General features: G+C 40.6%; 1 protein-coding gene across 1 annotated transcript in view; it reads left to right on the top strand.

Moving 5' to 3' along the window:
* The window catches only part of SND1 (staphylococcal nuclease and tudor domain containing 1), a 594,953-nt gene that overhangs the window by 16,219 nt on the left and 559,955 nt on the right, over positions 1-18,779 (top strand). The window contains exons 2-5 of the mRNA XM_063448347.1: positions 5,863-6,012; positions 11,024-11,144; positions 13,059-13,137; positions 15,903-16,063. Coding sequence (XP_063304417.1) covers positions 5,863-6,012; positions 11,024-11,144; positions 13,059-13,137; positions 15,903-16,063 — 511 coding nt within the window. The remainder of the gene's footprint in view (positions 1-5,862; positions 6,013-11,023; positions 11,145-13,058; positions 13,138-15,902; positions 16,064-18,779) is intronic.

The following is an 18,779-nucleotide window of genomic DNA, read 5'->3' as shown; positions in this document are numbered from 1 at the left end:
GTAAATATACTTAATGTTCCCTACCCTGGTGTGAAATCTGGTCACCCTATATTGCATGTTATGGTTCATGTTACGGCTGCCTCCTTCTATTCCATCCTTCTATCTTTGTTGCCGCACTGCTGTATAGGAAGCAATATAAAGTTATTTTGTAGTACTGCATTATCTGGGCTGCTCCCATCAAAAAAAAAAAAAAAAAAAAAAATTAAATTATCTTTTGGTCAGAGTAACCTCTACTCTCATGGCAAAAAAAGTATAAAGCAATAACAAGTTCTCCCAGCAGCCCGATCCTCCTCTGGTGATGTAATTTACCTCCATGGAGGGGGAAGGATTTTAGGGTGGTTATGAGTGACTAAAGTGGCGGGGTTAATGCCTTTGGTCATCGGTCTCCAGCATGCTGTGTATCCTGATGAACTCTTGTATTGGGCTAGCTAAAAATGTTGCTAGTGGTGGAGGGACCTCTCCGACAGAAAAAGGTTATATAAATTTATTTGCAGTGTTACATAGTAAAAGCCTAGACATACAGCCTCAAAGAGCCATGACCTATGACCTTCAAGCCACTGAAGTGGTCATGGTGCTTGGACTAGCCCTTTAAATGTTTAAATAGTTGAAATGTTGGGTTTTTACAAATAGTACAGTGGAGCCTCGGAACTCGAACTTAATCCGTTCCAGAAGGCTTTTGAGAACAGATTTGTTCAAAAACCGAGTAACAATTTTCCATAAGAATTAATGTAAATTAGATTAATCCATTCCAGAACCCAAAAATTACAGAATTTTAACAGATTTTACAGTTTAATACCTTACATGCATAAAATCATACAGAAAAACAATAAACACAATGTAAATCAAATGAAAATGTAACTTCACTTTACCTGTCAGCTCTGTTCGCTGACAGAATGGAGCTCTGTTCACTTTGTCTAGTACTAGGTCGATGCATCATAACCAACAAGGTTAGTGTGGTGTGATTTTGTTCTAAAACAGAATTTTGTTCGGGTACTGAGACATTTTTTTCTCAAATATTTTGATTGAATACTAAATTGTTCGGGTAAGAGAGCGTTCCACAACCGAGGCTCCACTGTATATAGTATTGTGCAATAACCATTTACTGTTAAGCTTTTACTGCATTAACCATAAATTGAATGAACTGAGTTGGTCTGTTATGCTTTTAATATTTTTCCTTGCCTGGCAGGAAACTGGCTAATTTCATGGCTCTCTCATCTTGAAGGAACCGTTGAATTTTAGTAAATGCGTATAACTCTCACATACTCCTGGGCAGTAACGTGTACATATGGCTTTAGTAGTGGAACTCCGAGATTATGGTGATTTAGAGTTAGTCCGCATGAGAGTGTGATCTTGCAGCTTTGTCGGAGTTTGACACTCTGGTTTGGTTGGTGGTGTGTTCACCTCATATTTCCTTTGTTCTATATAGGTTTGAACTGTCAGACTCGTATGAAGTCAGTGCCTGCTCTGTGGATAGGTTACTTTCACAATTCACTTAAAGGGCAAATATCTACTTTGTAGAGGACCTGCAAATATGTACACTGTTTTTTATTATGAAGTAGCTTTTACTCAGCTAGTTGGCAAATTGTGTCAGTGGATCACAGTAGTCATGCTTTCATAGCTTTGGTGCTGAGCAACTGTTAATTTGAAATCTAGTAGAGTCTGTATTAAATCTTTGTCTAGTGACAAAGGGGCACATTCATATCTGTACAAAGTGATAGAGAAAGGCAGAGCCACATATTAGAAGTAGTAATGTGTAGACTTTTCAGACAGTTCCCAGCTATGTAGCTGGTTTCAATGGGTTTTAACGGAGTGCCGATGCCACGTGTTTGCAGTTCCCACTAGATCTCAGTACACATTACAAATATATCATTATGTGCAGTATTTCAAGGTGAAACACTGCACATCCTGACTCCTACCACCACGACAACTTCCAATCACGTAAGTGGTCATGGTGTTTCATTTAACTATTTAAAATATTATATAGTGCACATATTCTGGTATTTGTTTAAACATCAATGTTTGTTAAATGAAGTGGATAAACAAAATATCTCAAACTTGAACTGCAAAGGGTTTTTCGTCTTTCCTTACTCACTGGGGTGCAAGCCTTCTCTGATGCTGGGTGACGCGCATTCAACTTCTGCAAAACTGCGGAAGCCAGATGCCAATCCCACTAATCATTCATTGTTTGAAAAAAGTCAGCTGAGCACTCTCAACTAATGAATGACCTATGGTGCAACTAATATGCACAGAACTGACACTAGCCAGCCTGGAACCATTGTCCTGGCAGGCTACAGATGTATTAATGATACTGCTGGAGGTCAAGTTACACCAGTGACAGCAATATAAAATAGATCAGTATGTGTAGTTTCATATTAAAGCTGGCACATTCAGATTAATGTACCGTAATTAATTTACCAAAAATGTATATATTGCATGCATGTACAACTTTATGCTTCATAACTAATTTAATGCTGAATAACCTATGAGCTCTAATGTATCCTAAATAGATAATATAATTAATAGAAATCAGATGTAAATAAAATCTGATTTAAATGAGAAATCACTTTTTTTTTTTTTAATTCTTTATTTTTGATATGCAGGTAGTTACAACAGTGCCTGTATCGCCACAACGGCATCAGCAGGCTCAATTTTCATGCACATAATTTAAGTGTTGTGGCATGTTGGATTTGCATATAATTTTTAAAATAAGGAATAACGAGTCGAGATATCAACGTTTGGGTATTAATTATCCCGCTTAAGTAATGCGTTGCTTGACAAGGCTTAAAAGTTAAGCTTACAGTATGCTGGGACAGTAAGTGTCCCTGATTACTAACCTGCTGAGTAGTGGGGCATTGGTAATGGTGACTATGTGGCAGCGGTCTGATCAGAGGTTACCAGGAGTTTCCCTTCTTATTTAACAGTAATTCACCTTGTCTAGTTAGCTAGGTGATAACGATTAATTTACAGAAACATTAACAATTAGTCAGGCTAAACAATCCTGGTGAAGGCTGGCACATGAATACCAGGCTAGGCGAGAACAGGCTCCTTGACTTGAGACATATGGCATTAAAGAGAAAACATTGCACTTTTTTTTTTTTTATGGGTTAAGTTAGGTAAGTACAAAGGATTATGTCTGTAGCTTCATATAAACTATGCTAGACAAAGAGAGACAGTATCTCAGCTTACATACACGTTCTCCCTAGTAGTCACAGCGAGAGTTTCAGCAGGTTAAGACTTTGCATTTCTTAACTGAGCTAAACATTCCTCTCCTAGTATCTGACTACATACGTTTATGCATAGAATATAGGTCTCGTTTTCACGCTGTTAGTTTGCAACGAGTTACACTAGGTGAGAGAAGATTAAGTACTTGGAAGTCCTATAGCATAGCTAACCTTGCATACGTATATTTAAACAAGAATATGACTGGCGCGTGCAATAGAGCTATCGCTGACTATTTGAATGCATGCCTACTGAGTGCTGTATAAATTTTAAAGAACATAAGATTAAAATATAAAATAATGTTTTATGCGTATAGGACATGCTAGGCATATGTAAATTAACAATTCATGTAAGAAACAAATACTATACTAAAGTCCTCTGGGGTCCCCCAGGCATAAGTCCCCCTCCGAGCTGGCTGGCTGGCAGGTTAAAGGTAGGTGTCATAGCTGTGAGGTGCAAAACTAAACAGGCAGTATGTCACTACAGTAGTTGAGTATCAGGCTAATTGCCACCATGGAACACACATGATATGTTACGTTGGGGGTGTCTGCAGTTCTGGGGATCTACATTAATTGTTATACATCAATAAGCAGACATCCAGTGATCCCTAATAGTGTCCACTTATGGGAGTCTAGTAGTGCTCAGCAGTGACGGTGTAGTTCCCCTTACATGTCGGTCTGGTTGGAGAGCACATTCCCAGGCCCTGTCTCAGGTCACGACTCGTTTCATCAGCCGATCCCCTCCCGTGTCCTCGTGAGAATTGATACTTGGAGAGTCTGTAGAGTGCGGATGAGGCGTGAAGGCGGCAGAGCCTCCCCCTGGCCCCAGGCCCTGTGTGGGGTCTGCATCCTGGTGCCACCAACTCGGGTGCTCATAAAGGCAGAGTTTTTCCCTGCGTGGGCGCCTCGGAGAGCCGTGGTGTTTCGCCGCCGCCATCGGCGGTTGGGCCTCCGGCGATGTGGCCGATGTTGCGGAGTTAGCCTCCTGGTGATCCCCGGCCCGGTTCAACGCTGGTGCAGGGGGGTATGCAATGCACAGGGCAGGCCCGCCCCGCCTCCGCTTCCCCGGCCTCCGTGGTGTACCTCAATGTGTCAAAGGGGGTCTTGCGAAGAGTTGTTCCAGCTTTTCCAAAAATTGCTGGAATATAGAGTCCCAGCTTGTGGGTTGTGGTTGTGTGGGTACAGGTCCCTTGAGGTGCGGTGCTTCCGCCATGTTGCTGGGCCCGGAGTGTCCGGAGCCCAGGCCTAGGTGGGCAGCTGCAGTCCATGCAGTTATATGTGTCGCTTTGGTGGGGACCGGGATAACCCCCACCGGTCCATAGGGGGGGGAACAGAGGCTCAGACTTTGCCTAGCTGTGCGTTTTAGCAGCTGGAGAGCGTCCGTCTCCCCCACCGCCGCCAAGCTTGTAGGCCGTAATCCCGGGAGGGTCAGAACCAGTGTGGAGATCCACTTGTGTGGTGTCATCTTGCCGGTCTCAGTGTCCTCTATCGCTTAGAAGTCTCAAGAAGTCGGGTCACAGCCTCTGTTCGTCGAGAATCGGCAATAGGTAGGGTTAGATGCAGGAGCAGCAGCAACATGCGTCTACTGCAGTCAGGCCCCACCCCCTTTTTCAAATCATTTTGTTTATCCCCCTGCTTGAAAACAGTTCTGTAAAGTAACCTACTTTGCTTCAATTACCCAACATTGATTAGATTTAAATCTAAACATTACATATTTTTAAATTATGGCTTACCTTTTCTTTTTATGTAATCAGTTTAAATATTGACATGCTTTTAATAAAATATTTTGTGTGATAACGGATATTGAGATTTAGAGCACATGCTACGTACAGCCCGAGGTCAAAGACTAATCCAATCTGTGCCATTTTATTAGATGGTGTAGTAAATGTGCAGAATACCAGAGGTGTGACCTTTTAAATCCCTGCTTTTTATTACTACCCAGGAGTCTCATCACTTGCCTCATTGTTGCAACTTGTTTAAACTTGTAACGTTACTGGTTCTTTGTGTTTTGTCTTCCCACTGTGCAGTACCAATAACTCTTAATATGGATAACCTTTTTGCACCTTGGTTTGTTTTGCATGTTTGTACAGATATTTTTTAAAATATTTATTTTGTAACCGCCATGAATAGGCAGAGTTGCACAACATTTTATGAATTCAGATGTTATATTTTCATACACGTTCAAAACCCATTTGGAGAGCTTCAGTGTCTAATAGAAAAGTGGGACAAAGTTCTTAAATTGTTCCATTAAAATAAGATGATGTTCCATGGTCACTAAACCACTTCCACCCTTGCTCTATTTTTGTTGGCTGCACTTTACAAAACTGCTGAAAGTACCTTAACATATTACAATTTAGACGTGTGGGGAGTAAATCAAGGGAAAGGGAAGCATGGGGAAAAAAAAAAAAAAACGGACAATTATTGGAATAAAGAATTGCTTGTCTGATAGTTTCTTGAAGAGGTTTGAACATCTAAGATAATTGGATGTAGAGATGGAGCAAGCCCTTGTCTTAATATGAAACAAGTGTTTCTATGTGGTACCAACTCAAATTTCGCATTTAATGCCTGACATTTCTTTCTTAATGTTAAGAGTATAACATTTTCCTCCAGCAATGCAGCTGACACTTTGTTTCATGATTTTTAGGTTCTCTCTGGATGTGCGATTATTGTTCGAGGTCAGCCGCGTGGGGGTCCTCCTCCGGAGAGGCAGATTAACCTCAGCAACATCCGTGCAGGTAATCTGGCTCGCAGAGCTGCTGTGTCCCAACAAGACTCTAAGGATACCCCCGATGAGGTGAGTTTGACAGTTTGGTTAAAGTTACTGTTTACTGAGCACTGTAATAGTACTTATCTGAAGTGGGACTGGTGGGAGGCAGTAGTGTTATGGAAGGGTGGAAGAGCTTAGCCATGATACATGATCCGTGAGTCTTCCCTAACTGGAGATAGCGCTGGATGTGCCACTACTGCTACCATGTCTGTCACCCATATAAGCTTACCTCACAAGCCTTGTTTATCATTTCACCAGCACAGAGTATACTCCGTTTTATACTTTACATATACTAGATCTAACCAATGCTATACATTTCCATTTGTTTGTAAACAGGGCAGATTAACAAATAACTGATGAACATTGGTTTTATAAACTCTACTTTTCATTTTATAGCCACTTTTCCTGTTGAATCAATAGTTTTCATTATGTTTTAGTGCACTCTACTTCCTGTCAACTTCACACCTTTCAGTTTGGGTTCTGGGGCAAAATGTTCGCAAAAGTTAGTACACTGTCTGCACCTAATACAATACGCAAACAGTTATTTTATTGTTTATAGTGTGTATATACATTCCCAGAATTGGTGAACTAGTAAAAATGTGATGAAAACTAGATTAATTTACTGTGCCTATGATGTAAAATATATTTGAAGCAAATCACAGAATGTAAGCCTGTTGTCAATACTATTGTACCCAAGTACAAAAAAAGTAGGTTTTTTTTTTTTTTTAAATTCTTTATTTTTGCAGTGCATTTGTCAATCACAGGCTTGCATATGGTACCCCAACGGCAATCCATATGTAGGTTTCAAGACATTAGTTACATTGGGGATGAGATAAACAGTGCACACTTTTTTTTATAGATACACACTTTTGATATCAGGTTGGATATAAACATCGTTTAGGAATAACTTGCTCCTACTTGCAATATGACATGCTAAAATAATTATACATGTAACTACGATAAACACAGATTGATCACTCGGTTGCTTATAAAGAAAATTGCAGGTCTCTCGTGATACATAGGAGGGCAAGAGGAAGAAAAAAAAAAAGGAACCAGAAAAATATAGAAACTCTTAAGAACTTTCTGCTTTATAACATTAGTATATTAGCTCAGGTAGGTTAAGCTAGGCAATCGACTGACTAGTTTGGTCTCGTCTAAGGTGAATACTCCGTTGAGCAATAACATAACATCAGGTCAGATACTTTCGTCCTGCACCCACTCAGCATATAAAAGCTAAACACCAGGCTATACAAATATCTCTATCCGCTATATCTACTAAGGATAGCTCTAATTGCAGGTTGGTTAGTCGAGTGAAGTAGGTACGGTAAACAAAAAGAAATTAAAACCCAGATTAAGACATGCTACTCATATTCATGATCTACAAAGTGTTAATGCGCTCTAGCATAAAAGTACAAACATTAACAGATTACTTAACCTGCACCTATCTGAACACTAACAGTGAGGAGTAGACATGCTAGCTGGGGACTCAGGCTAATACTACCTTCAGGCCTATCTATACGCTGGGCCTAGGAGAACATGCTGATCTGAGAGCTAAATTATTACAGTTAGGACCTTACGATAATTAGCATGCTAGCGAGATCGTGGCAGTATTAAATGAGTTAAGTCCCGTCTGTTACTGCATGTGGCTCAGAAGAGTGTGCCCGCTGTGGCCCGATGTGTACAGGCTCTGGGTCGTGTGCGGTCAGGCAATCCGACTGTTCAAGGCTGTCTGCAGACATGTACCTGTCAGCAGTGTCGCAGGTGTGTGGCTCGAGCTCTGGGTATCTGGGCTGCGGGTTGTTACCAGCGGCTTCAAAGTCCCGAGATGTGCATAATGCAGGGGCTGGAGCCCAGTGCCGCCTGCATTGCAGGTAGACCCCCTCAGCCTATGCCCACCGGGTGTACAGTCCTGATCAGCATGGGGGCGCCCTGTCCGAGGGCTGCACGCTCGCACGGTGAGGTGCGGGTGGGTTGGCTCACCATCCTTGTGCCGGCCTGTGCTTGCTGTGCACCGGTTTGGTGTATCCCTCCGTTGCAGGCTGGAGCTCGGAGGTTGGTAAGTTTGGCGTGAGGGTCGGAGGTCTCAGGAGTCTTAAGGTGGCTGAGAGGTCGGGTGTATTGGCTGGTCTCGCGGGGGTATGAATACCGGTGAGTGCCGTCACCCACGGCCCATTGCGGCTGTTCCGGCCATCTTGTTTTTCGGCGCCGTGTAAGTTTGGAGGTCGCTTTAATGGTTCTCGGCGGGAGTCCGCCCAAGTGTCGCCGGACCGCTGGGCGAATCCAGGATGCTGCCGCTTGTCTCGCCATCATGAAGGCTCGGCGCCCGGTCCCGCGTTCTGTCCAGAGGGCCGTGCAGAGCTGCTCGAAGAATACCCAGGTATGTTTGGGTGGCGTGATACGTGTGCGCCGTGTTGCAGGCCGTGCTTGTGCCGCCATCTTGATTGGGCCCTGAGAGTTTCGCCTCACCATAGGTTTAGTCGCCTGTTTGCATTGCTGTGCGGGGGTAGTCGCCCCCATCGAGGACCGGGATATCCCCCACCGGTCCAGAGGGGGGGGTTGCAGGGCATCGTGTGCTACTAGCTTGTGAGCGGTTCCTGTGCCGGACGATCGGCCGTCTCCCCCAGGCACTCGTCTCCGCTCCCGTGTAGGCCTCATGGCCGGTTCAAGCGCTCGTGTTGCGGTCTGTGGCAAGGCAGGTATCATTGCATTCCGCCGGGTGTCCTGCTTAATGTTCCGAGCCCCCAGTACTGCATTCATGTTTTGGTCGGCTAATATTGCTGATAGAGTGCCTGCTGGTGCCGGAGCGGTTAGAGAGCGCGTCCGGCCATCTTGGCAGTCCCCAAAAAAGTAGGTTTAATAGTTAAATTTTGTATTTTCCATATTCCATACTTAAACACTAAACCTCTTCTTTTTTTATCACATAAACTCCCAACCCTCTTAACATTTTCTTATTGGAACATAATGTGCATTATGGAAATTCATCCCAAATCTCTATTGTCAAAATGTGTAGTGGTCAACTGTCCTCTGCCTGTGTCATTATCTGTGGCCATCACTGACTATTCACCTTTTCTCACCTAATATCATTGGGCTGCCCAACTTGAAAGCCAGACTGTTGAAGCCTAAAAGCAAACCAAATGTCTTGGTTTTCTATTTGGTTTGTATAGGAGTCAGACATAACCCGTAACACTGCCTTAATCCTATGTTTCGCTGAATGAAAAGCTTAAAATCACTGCTAGTTTTCAATCGTGAAATGATTTAAAATGGTGATTCTGGTAACATACAATGATGAAATGTTACGGTAGTATTAGAAAATATTCTTAAAGAAAATCCTCCTGGTAGGTAAAACATCAGGACGCCACTTCAGGAAAGCAGTACTTTGTTCAAACATAAAGTACAACCATCTAATCTCTTGCTACTAATCCAAAATCAATTTGGGTCAATCAGACTATGATGGCAATTAACAGCTTTAATTTTTTACATTGTCTTCTAGTTTTAAGTACCCGTGATTGGGAATATTCTTCTTGCATAAGGAAGCAGAGTACAATTTAAAGGGGTAATACACATGTTGTAACATGATTGTATAGGTCATGATGCAGGTGTCACTTTCTCTTGCCATCTTGAGGGATTCAAATGTCAAAAACTACCCAAATACCTGAAAGGTTCATGAGTAATTTCATAGTTACTGCTAGGTAATAGACCCATGGGTGTACCTATGATACGTGTTACCCTGATCATCTGTAATTTTAGTAATCAAGTAATTTGATTAATCTAGCCCTAGACTACTTAGTCACTTTGGTTATAATTTTATTTAATGGAGTCATTTGATGCATCTACTACTGTTGTGACACACACACACACACCCCCCACCCCCCACGCACGCACGCATGCACACACACACACCACCACACTCCACACCCCACACCCCCCGGTACAAGATTTGGGCTAGTTCCAGTTTCCAAGAGTATGCACGGCAGCTAGACACATTATAAGCTTGTAGGTCTTATGGTCAGTAGTATGCCTCTGTTTTGTTGATTTTTATGCATTCATAGTTTTTACTTACAATTCATGTTAATTAATGGAAACACATTTTTATGTCAATCTTCTCATGTCACACTTGTTATTGCATTTATGCATGTTATCTGATAAATGTGCAATAATTATAACTCAAAACCATTCTTCCTAATAATTTTAATTACTGTAATTATAATATCTCATCCACAAACTCCTGTCTGTAATATGCATTCTCCCTAATTTATTCTTGGATGCAATGGACAGCTTAATTTAAGTCCTCTGTTTAAAACCGATCAGTAGGACACTCTCATTGCTCTATAGCTATTGGCATTGCTTAGGAAGATTGAATGGCTGCAAAGTAGTGTGACTGCAGTGCCCTCTACAGCCTCTCTTAAGATGTTCTGTTAGGCTTTAGACACGTGTTCTATACCTCCAGTAGTAAAATGATTCTTAACCTCTTGCTTTCAACACATTCATGTTGAGCTATTTATTTAACTGGATGGAATGTGATAGTACAATGAACTAAATCCTATGCAAGGAAACCATGCTCACTGCTTAGCCTTTAGATTGTACAGTGTTAATCACTTAATCATGGGATTATATAGTTTCAATTGCCTAGCCGGAACCATTAACAAGATATTGATAGTATGATTAGGCCCAGTCACTCTTCTAATTAGCATTGTTGGGCATGGAGAAACAAGTGCATGTAAAACTTGTGCTCCCTTGTGAAGTATCTTGTTCGTACTCTCTAGATCGCTGTCAGCTAACCGTGTCACTTTTTGAGGCTTCTCAACTACATTTTCTTGATGCTAGACCTGCATTACAGTTGGCAGATGGTTACTGGAGATGTAGTTGACATGTATCTGAGGTTCCAAGGTTAGCTCTAATCGCCTAGAATGTATGAACACACATTATGCCATATATTGAGTTCTGTTATTTCTTGTACCTGCTTCACACTCACTGTATGCTTGTGCAATGCAGTCAACTAGTCCGAGCTCTAACTGTTTAAATGTCTATTCCTTTGCAGCCCTGGGCATTTTCAGCTCGTGAATTCCTGAGAAAGAAGCTAATTGGAAAGGAAGTTTGCTTTACAGTAGAGTACAAGACTCCTCAGGGGAGAGAGTATGGAATGGTTTACCTGGGGAAAGGTATGTATGCTGTGAGCCTCCACTAACACGCAATGCCATTCATTTATTTAGACACTGTTTCCACCTTATAAACTTTTTCATACTTGAGTGTCTACACTCATTTTAAAAAGATTTAATTTTAGTTCAAAAGTTTTAATATTTCACAGATATCAGTGAAACTTGCTATTTACTTAATGTAATTGTCTCCATTTCATCCATCTCCTTATTATTCCTTTTCCTTCTCATTCTGTTTCATTTACTACATCATCCCATTCTGCTGACTTGTTTAGCTCCGTAGTTCCCAACAACATCCTCAAGGCACACCAAGAGTCCATGTTTTGTCAGTGAACAATTAGTCTTGCTTTGGAGGCAAAATCATTCTCACTCAATGTTCTTTGGCCTTTTAGAAGGAACACTCTAGATACTAATACAACTTGGATGCATTTTAAAGATTTTGGCCTTACTTCTTCCTGTTAAAATTTCTTCAGTGTTTCAAAAAAAGAAAATGTTTTGAGACAAAAAGCAGCATGATTGAGGCTCCAACCTATCCAAAGCACTTAAGTTGGGTTAATGCCTTGAGTCTTTTTAAGTAGCTTTTCTCTGTGACCAACTTGGTGATATAACTGCATATATTAGTATATTATTTTTTGGCCGTTAACAGGTGTTGTCTATTCATGATTTAATCTTTTGGGAAACCTAGGGTCAGATACTGTGGTGCTGTCCGAATTGGTTGATTGTATAATACCAAAGTTTACAGAATGCTGGCCCCAGCCAGCCAAATACCTGCCCCCCTCCCTTCCCGTGCTGCCTCTCTCCTCCCCTCAGCCTGTCCTTGGGCAAAAGACTTATATTAAGAAGGATTGGGCTTATGTGAGAACTTTCCAGACCACCTTTAAAAGGTTTACTCTAACCAAAACCTGTGTTTTGTGAACACTGGCCTTTTGTTGGAGTAACCTTTCTGTCCCTTATTTCTCACTTTATAAAAAAGATTTCAAGAGAAATTGGCATATTTATAATGTCCTACTTATGTAGCCGTAGGGTCTGTTCAGGATTGCCTCTTGCCCTTCTGGCTTATTGGATTGGAAGTAAGGAACACTTTAGATTAATCCATTTGGGTGCATAGATAATGCCTCTGCAGCCCCACTGCTCAGTTCTCTGCCATTAGAAGTTAAATCACTTTGTGTATGCAGCCCTAGCCAGATACTATAGACAACATGACCAGTTTCAGTGAGACAAAATTACTATAGTGCCTCTTTAACCCCTTAAGGACCAAACTTCTGGAATAAAAGGGAATCATGACATGTCACACATGTCATGTGTCCTTAAGGGGTTAAAGATGCACGTGGATCTTTCACACAGACTCCCATGATCCTCAGTATAGGGGCACTAAGACTCTTATAGGCTATATCAAAATATAAGTAAAACTAGATGAGCCCAGCTCCTTTACTAGCAAAGGGATATACTTAATCAAATAGAAACCACTGCACACAAAAATATAAAAGTCCTTTATACAATTCAAATGAATAATGAAAAACTCTCACCTTGGTCTCAATTTAATATTTTGTATACGTTTTTCAAATGATCAGTCTGTTAGAAAGAAAATTAAAAAATGTACAAAAATTCCCACAGACTTCATTGGTGAATTCTGTAGATAATACATTTGAATGTTTTTTCTAACAGATTGTAATAATTTTCAAATCTAATCCAGAAGTATTGTATTGAGGCTCTAGTGATACAGATGACTGATACAGCACACTGTAGCTATATATGTATGATGTAGTTAGAACTAACATGTATATGTATGTATCTCACCATGGAAGATTTTTCATTATATCTGTTTAATTTAAATAAAGGACTTATTATTTTGGTGTCAAGTCTGGTGAATTCTGTTTACAAACTTAATTTAATTCAAAACTTGTTTTTTTTCTGCAACAGATACATCTGGTGAGAACATCGCAGAGTCCCTTGTGGCTGAAGGTCTGGCATCACGACGCGAAGGAGTACGCGCTACAACGTAAGAAAGCAAACCTTTAATTAAGTCTTCCCAAAGCTTAGAAGTGATATTTCATAGAAAAGTTAAAACCAACACTTTAGAAAGCTATGGAGCAATTACCGTGGGTTGTGCACCCAGAGGACTTTAACATCTATAATTTACAAAAATGGTAAATCAGGTTACATTTGTGTTCTAATGAATACATTTTTATGAAATTATTTAACCAGATAACAAACTAACCCGATTAATAAGTGCACAATAGGACACAAGACAAGATCCCCCACTGTATTAGGGTGTCCTATAAAATTATGCTATCACTTTTAATGGAATGTAGACCTCAAAACGTATGCATGTTTCTTATTTCAGTGGCTATACTGAGTTGGGATACAACTGCAATTTTTACTTGATTATATAAAAAGCATTTTAAACTGTTTGGACTGCAGGCAATTTTATTCAGTCGTTTACCTCTACTGAGCCTTCACAAGAGTTGTAATCCCTTTTGTCTTGGGTGTTTAATGAAGATGTTTTAAGTCTATATTACAGATGAGTGGGTCATTGAGCTCATTGTATAATTGAAGCTATTCTCTCCAAGTCAATGCCATGTATATAAAAGGTGTGGAATTATTTTAAATGTACTTGTCCATGGTACTAAAGTGGTAGCCCAATCATGACAATCTACTTGTCCTCACACAAAACTTCAGATGAGAAAGTCTGGGGGGGATGCTGCTTAGTCTGATGTGGAAAAATTCTCCAACTCTGTAATCTCTCCAACTCTGTAATGTGTAGACCTAAGTAATGGTCGTGGTTCGGACATCCAGTGTGTCAGTTCGTACTGGCTTTGATTCAGAAGTACCGGATCGCTAGGGAGCAATTACAAAAGTCTCCCTATTAGGGATGCACCAAAATTTTGGGCCTAAAATGGGCATATCCCATTTCTGCCGAAAATGGGGGCAAATCTGCCGAAAATGAAAAAAAAGTATTTAACACCCCTCACGGTCACCCCCCTCCCTCGGTCACGGTCACCCCTTCCCTCGGTCAACCTGTTGCCCCCTCCCTCCCAAGTGAGTTCTGTTCTGTCCTGAATTCACATTGAATGAGGCAGCAGAAACATAGCTTGGTGTGCACAAGTTTCCTGTGTGTTTAGCACTCCATGCATGTTATTGAACTGGCTTACAGTGCCGGCAATGGAAGGAATTGGTACTTCAAGGCATTTCACTAAAAAACCTGAGTTTGGTTAATTGATCAGTAGCGTTGCTGCTTCATCAATATTCTCCAAATTACACATACCTTCAAGTCCTGTAAGGCTATTTTCTTTAAAACCTACCTTTGATTATATTGACAGAGTATTTACTGCAGGAAGCAGCACTCCTTTCTGATAACAGGATGTCTATTGTTAGATAGGACTAAATGACTTTAGTTTTTAAGAATCTGAGTTTTTTTCCAGGTTTCAAAGCAATAAACATAACTAATATCATGTGCAATGCTCACAAAATAAGTTTTAAAGGTAAACTCGCAGTAAAAATGACCCCTATTTTTAAATTATAAAGATAGTGGAAAGTTTGTAAATTAAAGGGGCACTAGAGGCACTCAGACCACTTCAGCTCATTGTATTTCTGGCACTATAGTATCCCTTTAACCTTTATAATGCTGCTGACACTTAGACTTCAAGCAAGTAGACTCTTTACAGACCGGTGTGTATTTTCCACCAATCGAGTTCCACCAATCTCCATTAATATCTAGGGGGTTTCTCTTATTACATAAACCCCTGTCTATAGGATTACTAGTCGGGTCTCACCCACTTTGAGTGGGTTCAAGATGTTCTTCACCATCAACATGCTAATGATGTATAGTTTTTATGCGTAATGAACTTGTAACATTAGTGTTACAAAATGTTAGTATTTTACCTTAGTTATATTGAGTAACTATTTGCTAATGCATGGAGTGTACATTGCCTTAAGCAGCGCAAGTCGCAAGATGATCAGGTGCAGTAAGCAGCCTATTTCCTCATTATGGAAGCGTATCCAAATGTCTCTGATTACTTAACAGGCTCACTTGATTTGAAGTACATGTGGGTAGCCTTTCTCTACTGTAGAAGGGCCAGCATAATAAACATGGCTTGAGGGTGGCCTTTTTAACTGTGTATACAGATCAGTGCTTCTGTAGTAATTTAATTAGAGCTCATTAACCCCTCCACAGCTCTGCCATTTACCGAGCATTCTCTCTTGCCTCAGGGTTAGACTGTGAACATACTAATATGATGCTAGCTTAATTCAGCCATATGTACTTGGGGAAACTTTTAACATAGTGTTAATAAGCAGATATTGCTTGAGGAGCAGCTTCACTGAGAGGAGCCGTTCTGCTAACAGTCAATTGCAATCACATAATTGGCTTCTTGAGATCTAATCGCACTGAATAGATGAAATCTTAATCTACAGTTTGCACAATGTTGAACTTGCTCTCATAGCCAAATTAGATGATTGTATAAATGTTTGGATTAGTAGATGGTAGGAATTAATATTGAAGTTGTAATTCCGATCTTGAGAAGATTGTGGAATAGAACAAATCCTACCATCAAAAATGTAGTTTGGCTGGGTACACATGTATCCCGAGTGACGAAAATCCAAGGCCTCTTTGGGAATCTTTTATTTATAACCTCAGGTGATCTAGGTTGCACATGATCTTTTTTTTTTATTTTTTTTTATACATTGTTGTAAAACATTGATGTTGAGATTTTTGGGGGGAATAAACCCCTTTTTGTAATATGTACCTTTGATTCACTTGGTCAGCCCAGAGCAGAACAGGCTGGTGGAAATAGAAGAACAAGCTCGAGCGGCAAAGAAGGGTGTGTGGAGTGATGGGACTGGATCTCAAACCATCAGAGATCTTAAATACACAATAGAGAACTCAAGACACTTCGTGGATTCCATGCATCAGAAGCCAGTCAATGGTAAGCGATAATGTTTTTTTTTCTAGATCATGAGCAGAAATTCAGTGGTTTGTTTGCTAAAATATTATGGCCTACAAGTAGCCATACAGTATGCATTATTTACAAATATTTCAGATGTACCAATTTTTTTCTAAAGGCATGCCAAAGGTCCAATGTTTTGGACTGGAACAGATCTGTACACATTTAAATTTATCCTGACTTGTCCAACTTTGTTATACATTTCCGGTTTAATAAACAAAGCTCTAAGTAGTGGCACATTCTCTGCAAAACTAGCTTTGGAGAGTTTTATTTTTTTTAAATTAAGTTGCAGATCATTTGTATAGACACCATAGAAGCCTTTACTGGGAGAAATATGGATACAAATGTTTATAGTATATCATGCTCAGCTTGCATGTTATAAAAGACATGAAGTCATGGAATACATCAACAGATGCATGTAAATTTGCTTTAAACATTGCATATAAAGAGACAACCCCAGCTCCATAAACTCTAGACCAGTGGTTCCCAAACTCTTTAGGTTCAAGGCGCCCTTAATGTTTCAATATTTTTGCAAGGCGCCCCAAGTCAAATGTTTCCCTGCCAGGGGCGGATCCAGATCCTAATTTCGGAAAGGGCACTTGTAGATTATTTAAAGAAACAATCCAGGCACAACAACCACTACAGCATGATGTGGTTATGGTGCCAGGAGTGCCGTGGTGCCCTCCCAGGGTAAGTAGTCAAACTGTTTAAAAACAGTTTGACAACTTACCTAGGGTCTGCCGGGATAGGGGTTTTAGTGAGTGGTGCAATGTGTTGTGAAGGATGTAGTGTGTGTGTATATAGGGGAGAAGGGTAGTAGGAGGAGGTGAGTAGATTAATATATATCTTTATTGACAAAACCCAACCCATTAATTTTCATATCCCCCCTCCCTGCTTACCTTTGCTTGGAAGGGGGGACATTTCCTGCAATCCCTGACATTCCGGTGCGTACGCCCTGATGGTCCAGTTGGTGAGAGTGAACTCCAGATCTCTGACCTCCCCTCTGGTCCTGCACAGTGGGCAGGGGAGAGGGAAGCACAGTTCCAGATGCTATGATCATAGCCACAGGGAAATATGTTGCGGCACAGTTTGGGAACCTCTGCTCTAGACTTTGTTGCAGTGCTGAGCTATAAGTGCTCTCCCTGTGTTTTTATATTTTCAGCAGTTTTACAAAAACTAAAATGTACAGTCGTTCCCTACCTCCTCTCTGTACGGGACATCTTAATGAGGAATGACTTTACTTTCCTGTCCAAAATAATTCGATGTATTCCTTGTTCACGCTGTGTAGTGATAGGCTTGAGCAGTGTGCTATATGAGGATTCAACAACCTTAGAACGGCTGCGGTAAATTGACTCTGTTTACTGTAATGGTGCTGCGGATTTGCCATTGCAAATACATTTCTCATGATGTCCCAAGCAGAGGGGGAATGTTATTTGGTGGTGAGAAGAACTTAAATATTTGTTAAAAAAAGTATATATTAAAAAACTGAACAAATAAATGGACTGCACTCTACCTCTTTGTAAGAACTATAATGAGCTGTCAAAGCTTGTGCTTGAAGGATACTGTAGCAGTTCCACCTCTTATCCTCCCTCCACCTTGACCAAATGTCACTTTCTGCCTTATACATGCTTGAATTGCATTTGTTATACAGAATGTCATTGCAAGTAGTTTGAAGATCATGAACACTGTTATTTTGCTGCTAGCAGGCACCATACATGTCTATAAAGCTTCTCAGATGACAAGTGTGGTTGTCACCTGCATTAAGACCCATTTTGAAATGTTTTGGAGTAGCAAGATAAAAATGAGCTTAACTTAATCCTCGAGGTTTAGTGGTGCATTACCTATAGCTACAAGGCTGCTCGTGTTTAAGTACTGGCCAGTTAACCGTTTCTATTGGTGGCTGTGTTCAGAATGCTGTGCATTCTTTGTGTAGAGCTTGGCTCTCTGTAGGTCTCCTGTGTCGCTCATTCCCATTTTCTTAATAAAGCTGCCTCTGGTCCTTCATTGATTGCTTCAGTTTCGGCCCCCTCATGGAGTTAACATTCTGAGCAGTGGTAGTCTATTTATCCTCTTAAAAAGCACAGTCACTTTAACACTTTAAGATCCTGATGCTTTTGTAGGCCTTTGGTTTAAATAGCTGCGCCACGACACACATGCCACGCAGGGGCTTTCACTTTTATGGTGAGTTTTAGAAAAGCAGTGACTTGACTGGCCTTTGATCTCATTTATCTCATTTATTATTGCTGATGGAGTTCTACACCCTTCACTCAAACCAGTGTTGTTCTGGTGTAGTCCCAATCCTCTCCTTGAGAGATTTGAAAAAAAAAAAAACAGAAGTGTAATGTAGTGTGTGACAACAGATCTTTCAAGTTTAGTATATAAAACAAATTACAGGTTGAGTTGTGTGAAATAGGATTCTATGGTATTTAGATCCCCAGAAATAAATGGACTAGTCACTATTCCATCTAAATACCATAGAATCCTATTTCACACAACTCAACGTGTAATTTGTTTAATATACTAAACTTGAAAGATCTGTTGCCACACACTACATTACACTTCTGTTTTTTAAAATATCTCAAGGTTTAGTGAATAATCACCACATGTTTGCCTTAAAATAGTCAATCATGATGAATTAGCAATGACTTAACTTTTCAAAATATTTTTGTGGGCCTAAATCCAGCTTCTTGGCTGTGTA

Source organism: Pelobates fuscus, chromosome 3 (genome assembly GCF_036172605.1).
Source record: "Pelobates fuscus isolate aPelFus1 chromosome 3, aPelFus1.pri, whole genome shotgun sequence".
In the NCBI taxonomy this organism is placed as follows: domain Eukaryota; kingdom Metazoa; phylum Chordata; class Amphibia; order Anura; family Pelobatidae; genus Pelobates; species Pelobates fuscus.
The sequence above is the reverse complement of the archived record's forward strand: the minus strand, read 5'-3'. Positions and strand labels throughout refer to the sequence as shown.